The sequence below is a fragment of the Geospiza fortis genome, unplaced genomic scaffold (genome assembly GCF_000277835.1).
Source record: "Geospiza fortis unplaced genomic scaffold, GeoFor_1.0 scaffold874, whole genome shotgun sequence".
In the NCBI taxonomy this organism is placed as follows: Eukaryota; Metazoa; Chordata; class Aves; order Passeriformes; family Thraupidae; genus Geospiza; species Geospiza fortis.
Window position 1 is genome coordinate 1,332,626 of NW_005054456.1, and position 8,335 is coordinate 1,340,960.

Here is an 8,335-nt window from a genome sequence, read left to right on the forward strand (position 1 = left end):
CGCGCTCCGGAGCAGCGGCACCGGGGGCGGCCCGGGGAGGGTCAGGCTGCCCCGTGGCTCTGCAGCCGTTTCTCTGGGGGTTCGCGTTGCCGGGCTGTTTGTTTGCATGCACGGAGTGTTTGATGCGTGCCTGTGTTTCTGTTTTGTAGATCGTTCTTACATGAGGTTGACAGAAAAGGAAGACGAAACGTTGCCCATAGATGTAAGTTTCTGCAGTGTGTGAAAGGTGTAACTGTGCGGTGGTTTAGTCTCTCAGTTGCTCCCTCTTAATGTGCTAGGCAAGCATAAAGGATGAAGTAGTTTTTAAGCTGCACTTTCAGTGGAGCTCCCACTGTCAAATAGAATCATGCCTTTCGTCCCAACTTCCTGAGTGTGTTGTAGTTGTCAGTGAAACCAAGCCCCAGACCCAGACCTCCCTCTCTTTAGAACTACCCTGGAGCATCTTGTCCAGGATTCCCTGGATGTAGCTCAGAGAGCATTTGCATCCATCACCTCCTTTGCAGCATAAACATCCTGCACCCTGTGGCTCTGGGTGGCTGACCCGTGTTTATCCAGTGTGGCTGTTTGATCCCAGCACAACCTGCTTCAGGAAGGGGGCTTTTATTTGCTTTATTTGCTTGCTTTTCAAATTTCCACTTCAGTTATCTGTTCCCTCTCTGCTTAATCAGAAGGGCAGGGAGATCAGGTGCCCAGGAGAGCCAGGCACGTGTTCCTGGCAGGAATTTGGGTCCTGGAGAGCACAGAACACAGGGTTTGGTCTCAGGCTCCTGCTGAGGAGCCCTGTCAGTCAATTCACTTGGTGCAACCCAGACCTGTGCAGGGGCAGCTGGAGCTCTGCTCTGCAAATAGGAGAGAGTTTTAATTCTCTCGTGCCTCAGTTTCCCCACTGCTGGATTGCTCACATCTGTTTGCTGTCACTGGATGAAAAGCAGCAGAGATCCTGTGTGAAAGCTGAGGTTTTTTGGAAAATGTGCAGAACAGCTGGTGATGTGTGTGTTGCACTGTGCTCCCTCTGTTGCAGATAGTCCTGCAGACTTTGCTGGCCTTTGCAGTCACCTGCTATGGGATAGCACATATTGCAGGAGAGTTTAAAGACATGGATGCCACTTCAGAACTCAAAAATAAGTATGTTTTATTTCTTCTTTTTGTACACACCGGTATCTGCTTCTCTGTACAAACTGAAATCACTCATCTCTAGCTCAGCCCTTCAGTGCCTGCTGTAGGCAGTGACCCCAGGGGAACAGCCACATTTGCAGAAGCCAACAGTGTCTTGAGTTTTAGGGAGAGTTAGGTAACAGGCAGAAATCAAATAAACTTCTTGCTTTTCCTCATGTGAAATCCTGCTGTGCAGACTTGGTAGAGGAATGAAATGTGCAGTTGGGAAGTAGAGCTCAGGAATCACCACCTGCTGTCATGAGATGGTCTCAGACTGCAAGTCTGAGTCACTGGAGTCTCACACAGTATATTCAAGACAGGACATCTGAAAGACTTTAAGAAAATAAGGGATTTGGGGCCAAGATGCAGGACTGAAAGACTTGAAGAAAATAAGGGATTTGGGGCCAAGATTTTGAAGAGGATAGTTGGTTAGAGCATGCCAATGTCATAGGTTCAGCTGCTTTATGAGCCATTCAGTTCAGAGTTGGACTCAATGATCCTTGTGGGTCCCTTCAAATCAGAATATTCTGCAATTTTGACAGGAAATTGGATGAGCAGACATTGCCTCTCAGGCCATTTCCAAAACCACAGGGGAGTATGGGAAGTGAAAAAGTCACATAATTGTATTTCAGAGTGTTCACCTAAAGCCTTTAGCATGAGGCCTCCAGGGGGATGGAAAGCTGAGCATCATCAGGGTGGTGACACAAGTGACATCTGAACAAAGGCTGGCACGTGGTGTGTCTGCAGCAGCACCCACAGGCTGCCCCTGGGCTCCAGAGAGGAAGGGGAGGTTTGTCACGTGGAGATCTTGTGGGCTTTTTCACAACTGTGTATTTCCTCATTGGTTTAGTTTAGGAAACTTAAAAGCAAGCAAGAGTTTGGATTGAAAACTTGTATTTTTGTGTCTAAAGTCAATAGGCCCCAGACAGCCTGCTCTAAACTCCCTGCTCTGAGAGAGTATTAACCTTGGCTTTTTGCATTTATTTTGAAGGACATTTGACACATTAAGGAACCATCCATCTTTTTATGTATTTAATCATCGTGGTAGAGTGTTGTTCCAGTCCCCAGACACAGTGAATTCTTCTTCAAACCAAGATGCTTTGTCATCCAGCTCGGCACTGAAATTTCGAAAACTTGAACCTCTGCGCCGCTAAGACTTTTACAGATGATACCAATAACCCAGGACACTGAGATGTAATATTCAAGTCGGGGATGTAAACACTTTTTTTAATTTCTGGAGCAGTATTTATATTGATCTTCCAGACTTTATAAAATATATATATATAAATATATATATATAAACTAATGACCTTCTTTGTACACTGTTAATGAGAATGACTGAATTGTGGATTGGCAATGCAGTGTAAATTCTACAGTTATGCTGTGAAACACATCTTCAAAGTTTCAGATATTAAAACGAGTTGCAGCTAACTTAACTTCAGTTAAAACAAAAAGCAAGCTAGTTTTTCCTGCAATTAATGTTCTTTGACAGGAAGGAATGTTTGAGTGTATTTATTTTCTCAGTTTGCTTGCACTACAGTCTATGGATCCCCTCAGAAATGCTGTGTGCACTGCATCGCTGAACAGCAGGAAAAGGGGCAGCACCTGATCCTAGAATGCCTGTGGGACACCAGCACAGTGTGGCAGGGGAACTCAAAGAGATTGCTTTCATTTTTAATTTTTTTACAATGCTGAAAAACAGTTGTGTGAAGGGTTATTCTTTTTTTCCTGGTTTTTCACTACCACGTTATTTCCTCGTTGCCCTCCTTTGTTTCATGTGAGTTGCCCCAGGCTGCCTGGGCTGTGGCTGTGATTGGTGCTGGTGTGGGGAGCTAGCTCAGCTCATCTGCCACACTCCACGTTCTCCAGCTGTGAACTGGGGAATGCTGAACGTTGTGTACGTGCTGAACGTGGCACTGGCACCAGGTACAACCTCCAAGTCGTCTTCATATTTAAGTATCAGTAAGAACTGTCCAGGGGTAGGGTCCAGCAGCTTGCTCTGTTTGCTGGCACTAATCCAGGACAGCCACCCCTTTTCTGCCAACAGAGCCTTCCACCTTGATTTTTCCAGCTGAGCCTCTCGTTGGTTTAATATTACTGTCTTGATTTCATGTATTAGAACTGATCAACTGTCCTTAACTCTTACTTATGTCTAAATTCTTATCCCCCCTCAGGGGCTGAATCAATGCTAAAATCTCTCTTGCTCTGGCTTTTCACCTCCCTGATGCAGCAGAGGGAGGGTAGGTTGAGGTACTGGTGGGGCCAGCAAGAATTTGGCCTGGTTGGAGGATGTTTCACTGACACAGTGGAAACTCAGCCTTTTGTCCTGGCATCTGTTGAGTTCTGTTTGGTTTTTTTTTAACTGTTAAGAACTGTCAAAGGCAAAAAGCTTGGCAAAAATACTGTGTAAACCCAAGTCTCTTTTTCTAGCTCTGCCCGTCCTATGGAGTGGGTGCCCCAGTGCTCGAGCAATATCCATGGCTGCTGCTCTACAATCACTCTAAAGCATCTGGGTTTGATTAGAAAGGGTTATTCTGCCAGCTGAAAGCATCTGAGCTGCAGGATGAGTTCGTAAAGTGTCCTGGTTCCCCTCTTGCTGGTGTCAGCACCAAAGGCCTCGGAAATAGTATTGGGTCATCCCTCCACTGCAGACAGAGCTGTTCCCTTGGGGAGCAGGGCTGGCTCAGAGGGGAGGCTGAACAAGGGCAGCTGACCTCGTGGGGCAGAGGAGAGGCAGAATTAGCAGAGGGAGGGAGAAGCACAGCAGAGCTCAGTAAGCACTGTCACAGACGGGTTCTGCAGCTGTGGTTGCACTGAGCCCTTTGCAGAGGGCCTTAGAGCAGAGCTGCTCACACAAAACATCTGAGAAGCCTCATTTGTGCTGCTGGAAGGCTACAGGACCTGCCTGAGGTGTGAGGTGCTGCTGGGACAGGGAGGTGGAGAACATCACCTGCTGCTCAGAGCAGGTCCTGCTGGGAGCACCCTGGGGCTGCCTCAGGGCCCTTCTGGTGAGGAGTAGCCTCACTCTGCAGCAGAAGCAGTTCTATCACAAAGCTGTACAAATTATTTTTTCTTATTGATCTCACAATGTCAAATAAAAATTGATATCCTTAAAGTGTGTGTTTGTTTGTTTGTTTATTTCTGACCATCCTGCAGCCTGCTGCAGCAAATCCCTAGTGAAAGACTATTTAAAAGTGGCTGCCCAGCACTGACATGAAGTGATTGCCTTAATTATGGCAGCTCTGTGTGAGAGTGCTGTCTGGCCTGGTGTTCATTACTGGGAGATAAGATCAGAAGGGGGGATCAATATAGCTGCAAGTAGCTGAGTAAAACACTGAGGAGGGAAATATTACCAGCCTGGGGATCTGCTTGCCTTTGAGGCTCCTCATCATCCTCTCTGGCAGAGCTGACATTTTCTGTCTTCAGTTTAACCACAGTAAAGGCTTTTCTACCATGTGCTAATCTACCCCTGCCAGCCCACAGGGACAGGCTCCTGCAAGGTCTGGTGTTGCAACAGTCACTGGGGGAAACACTCGGGCTGCTCCCAGGGCTGGTGATAGTTAAAATCCTGGACTTGAGCAAGATCACTTTTCACTCCTTGCTCTGCTTTTCCACTGGGGGAGGTTGAAAAGTTAGCAAAGCACTGGAGGAGTTTGCTCAACTACAACATCCATCAGGATTGCACCAGAGAGAGCAGCAGACTCACCCTTCATCTGCTTTCTGTGCTGCTGCAGTTCTGCATCCAGCACAGCACACAAAGGGAAAACACCAATGAAACTGTTTGGGGAAGGGGCACCTAACCAGCTCCCAAAGCCACCTCGTGCTTACCTTGCAGCATGGGCTTCTTCACAGATGGGCTTCTCTTCTTCAAAAGCAAAGCAAGAGTCGAGCCAAGAGTTTCTTGAATTAGACTGGAGAGTTTCCAGCCTCGCCCAATGCACATTTACAGCCGTCACATCTTGAATTGCTTTGGCTACAAGCCCTGATATTTCTACTACATTAAATAGTAAAATAAAAAATATGTGCTGGTAATTTCCATTCATTGCTGAAGTAGCAGCTTTAATCTGCATTAATTTTGTTGGGTTTTTGAACTACTGCAGTGAGAGCTCAGTGGGGAATTGCTAAGGAGGGCAAGAGTCATTTACACCCTTGCAGGTGGGGGCATGGGGACCACAGTTTGTGTTGGAGATTGGTCACTCGTGCAGCCCTTCCATGTGAGGCTGGAATGGGAGTGCAGCTGGCAGAAGCACTTACTCTAGAGGTCAGTGAGGGCTGAAATGCAGCACCATGTGTGGAAATCCCCCTGGTCACACATCTGATGTGTCCCCTCTGTGTGTCCCAGACAGAGCCATCGCTGCAGTCTGCTCCATGTCCCCACTGCTGCCCAAAGTGGAGCACAGCTTTCTCAGGAAAGCTGGCAGCTCGTGGCCCCTTCCAGGTGCTCTGGAGCACCCACAGTCCCCCTTGCTGAAGAAAGCAGGGAATGACTATTACTTTCTAACCCTAAAATGATTTTTCACTTCCTTATCACTCGTTTCCCACGGTTCAGGTTCTCTCACACTTCACCACACTGCAGCAGATCTGCCCTTCTCCATCTCTGACACCTTCACAAGGACACGACTGTGGGGACATCCTCCAGCTGGATACAGCCCCCCACCAAGGGTGGCACCATTTCTGCTCCCTTTTGCCACCTGCACTAACAGCAGTTTTCCACCAGACAATTTGGGAAGGCTGTGGCTCACCCCAGAGCATCCAGGGACACGGTGTTGCCCCCAGGCTCCCAGTGGGAAGCCCCCAGCCAGGCAGGGAAGCTGCAGCTCTGCACTTCCCTGCTGTCCCAGCCATGCTGTGCCAGACTGGCAGGCTGCCTGCAGAGGGGAAGGGCAAAGCAAGGCTATTTTGAATGTTAAACAAGCAGAAAAGACTTTGGTACCAGCTTTCCACAGCCAGAACTAACAGCAAAGGCAAAACACTCCTTGGATTTGGCCTTGAGGTTCACCTTGAAGCCATAATCACCAGGGGCAGAACCCTGGCGGAAATAAATCTGATATTCCAGCAGGTAAAAGCCTTTTAATCAACCCTAGCTTGGTCTCAGTGACACAATGCCATTTCCAAACACTTTGGACTGCGACGAAAGCTACATCCTTAAAATGGCAGCTAATTAATTTTCCTGTCCTGCTAACTTAATCCTTTTTCCAGCCAAGAAAGGCAAATGGGAGTTCACAGAGCAGCGAGGCAGCCGGGAGTCTGGCAGTGTGAGCAGGAACACAAGCCCCAGGGCTCCTTGGCAGGGACCCAGGCTGTGTGGTGTCACAGCTTCCCAGGCCATTTTAATGGGTAGGGAGATGGAAAAAAAAATAAATAAAAGGTGACATTTGGATTATCAATGGCTCACCCTATGCCAGTGGTCCTGGGGAACCCACAGCCCCCCCCACAGAGAGATGTGGATGTTTATTCCCAGTTCATACCCCAGTGCTGCCACGCAGAGCACCCAGCACTGGCAGTGCCCTCCCTGCCCAGACTGGTGCTGGCTGAACCAGTTTCCCCAGGATCTGCCTGAAGCAGGCTGTGCTGCAGGGGCCCTTCACTTTGCATTTCAGAAAAAAAAATAATAGAAGGGAAGAAAATATTCCCCTCTTTCCCCATGGTATTTCTGCTGTGTATTTTAGAGCAGTTCAGTACCAGCCACAAAAGGCCAGTGCTGATGTCCCCAGAGCCACAGGCTGCTCCAGAATCCCTTGTCCCTGCCCCAGGAGGTCTCTGCTCCAGTGCAGGATGCAGGAGGAGCATCCTCTGTGCACAGCAAAGGCTGGAGCAGAAGTGCACAAAACAGAACGCAGCCCAGAGCAGTTTTGGAGCAGCCAGTTTGGCAGGCAGTCCAAAGAGGGACTCCACTCCTGCTCCCCACATGCACACCAGGCTGTCACTCCCTGGGCCATTACTGAAGCCTCCAAGGCACCCAAAGGCCTGGGTGAGCCCCCAGTGAGGCACCACCTCCCCAGCACAATGCAACGCACACGGAGGGGAGAGAAGGGGTCAGATAATGCCCCCTCCTTGCCCAAGGCCACCATGCTGCTCTACAGCCTCCTGACACACACAGATCCCTGCTGAGGGACCTTGGAGATGGTGGCACCATTTCGAAGTCACCACCACCACTCTGAAACTGGAGCCAGCTGCTCCTCCCATCCCTGTTTAAATACAGCAGCTTCAGATCACAAAGGGAAATCCACAGGAGAGTGAGCCCCATGTTCATCTCCTATGGGAGGGACCCACATATCCCACAGGATGCACCAGGGCTGGTTAAAAACCCTGCTCTGCTGGTGGCCAAGCATGGCCATGGCCACGCTGCTGCCTTGGGCTGTCCTGGGCTGGCAGGGAAGACAAACAACCATGGGAACAGCCTGAGCTGTCTCCCAGCATGGGGGCAGTGGGCCTGAGTCCCAAGGCACTTTCTTCTCTGCCTTTGCTTCTTGTGCTCAAGCAGCAGCTGCAGAGCTTGAAGGGGCAGACCTGAAGCTCAAGCCCACCACACTCCAGGAGCAGAGCAATGGGATCCTCCACAGAGATGAAGTGCAAGTCAAAACAGGAGCAGTGAAATAAGAAGTAAGTCAGGACAGATGAGCTCCAGACAGAGCAGAGCACTCCATCAGCACAAAACCCCCTTGCAGGGCCCCACGCCAGCCTCACACTGAGCACAGCACCAACCCCGCAAACTCAGCACTGCTCAGTCCCTCAATTCTCCCACCTCATGCCTGAACATAACAGGGACAGGTTTTCAACCTCTGTCTGCTTTCCTATCATAGCAAGAGCTGCCCCTTTCATCTCCTTACCTTCACATCCCCTTCTCCCTACAACAGTGGGTACACCAGGTCCAGGGGTGCAAGGCATACCCTGGGAAGGAGGGCCTGTTGTATCTACATTTGCAGGAATTCACCTCTGGCCACCTGGAATTCAGACAAAAAAACAGCTTTGAGCTGCCCCATGAGGTCAGAGCCTCCTCAGGGTCCTGATGTGTGAAGAAAAGCCACCACCATCACTCATCCTATTATCCAGCAACCATTTCCCACCACAGCCGGGGCCGTGACTCACCAGAGCTGCCTTTCCTGCGGGAATTCACAGCCAGTTCCCAGGAGTCGCTGTGACCCCGTTTCACCTGCTGGAAGCCGCAGGCGCGGGCCGC

General features: G+C 49.7%; 2 protein-coding genes across 2 annotated transcripts in view; one reads left to right on the forward strand and one right to left on the reverse strand.

Moving 5' to 3' along the window:
* SLC9A6 (solute carrier family 9 member A6) overlaps positions 1-108 on the reverse strand; it is a 24,344-nt gene extending 24,236 nt beyond the window's left edge. Inside the window, exon 1 of the mRNA XM_014309831.2 lies at positions 91-108. Coding sequence (XP_014165306.1) covers positions 91-108 — 18 coding nt within the window. The remainder of the gene's footprint in view (positions 1-90) is intronic.
* On the forward strand, positions 107-4,270 carry MMGT1 (membrane magnesium transporter 1). The gene is made up of 3 exons (XM_014309834.2): positions 107-202; positions 1,022-1,125; positions 2,147-4,270. The coding sequence occupies exons 1-3, from the start codon at positions 107-109 to the stop codon at positions 2,307-2,309; spliced, it is 363 nt and encodes a 120-aa protein (XP_014165309.2). The 3' UTR covers positions 2,310-4,270.
* The last annotated feature ends 4,065 nt before the right edge of the window (positions 4,271-8,335 follow it).

Excerpts from the sequence above, each read along its gene's own strand:
- MMGT1 (XM_014309834.2), top strand. The coding sequence starts at position 107 with ATGCACGGAGTGTTTGATGCGTGCCTGTGTTTCTGTTTTGTAGATCGT. Across the intron at positions 203-1,021 it reads ACGAAACGTTGCCCATAGAT|ATAGTCCTGCAGACTTTGCT; the intron begins GTAAGTTTCTGC and ends CCTCTGTTGCAG. Across the intron at positions 1,126-2,146 it reads ACTTCAGAACTCAAAAATAA|GACATTTGACACATTAAGGA; the intron begins GTATGTTTTATT and ends TTTATTTTGAAG.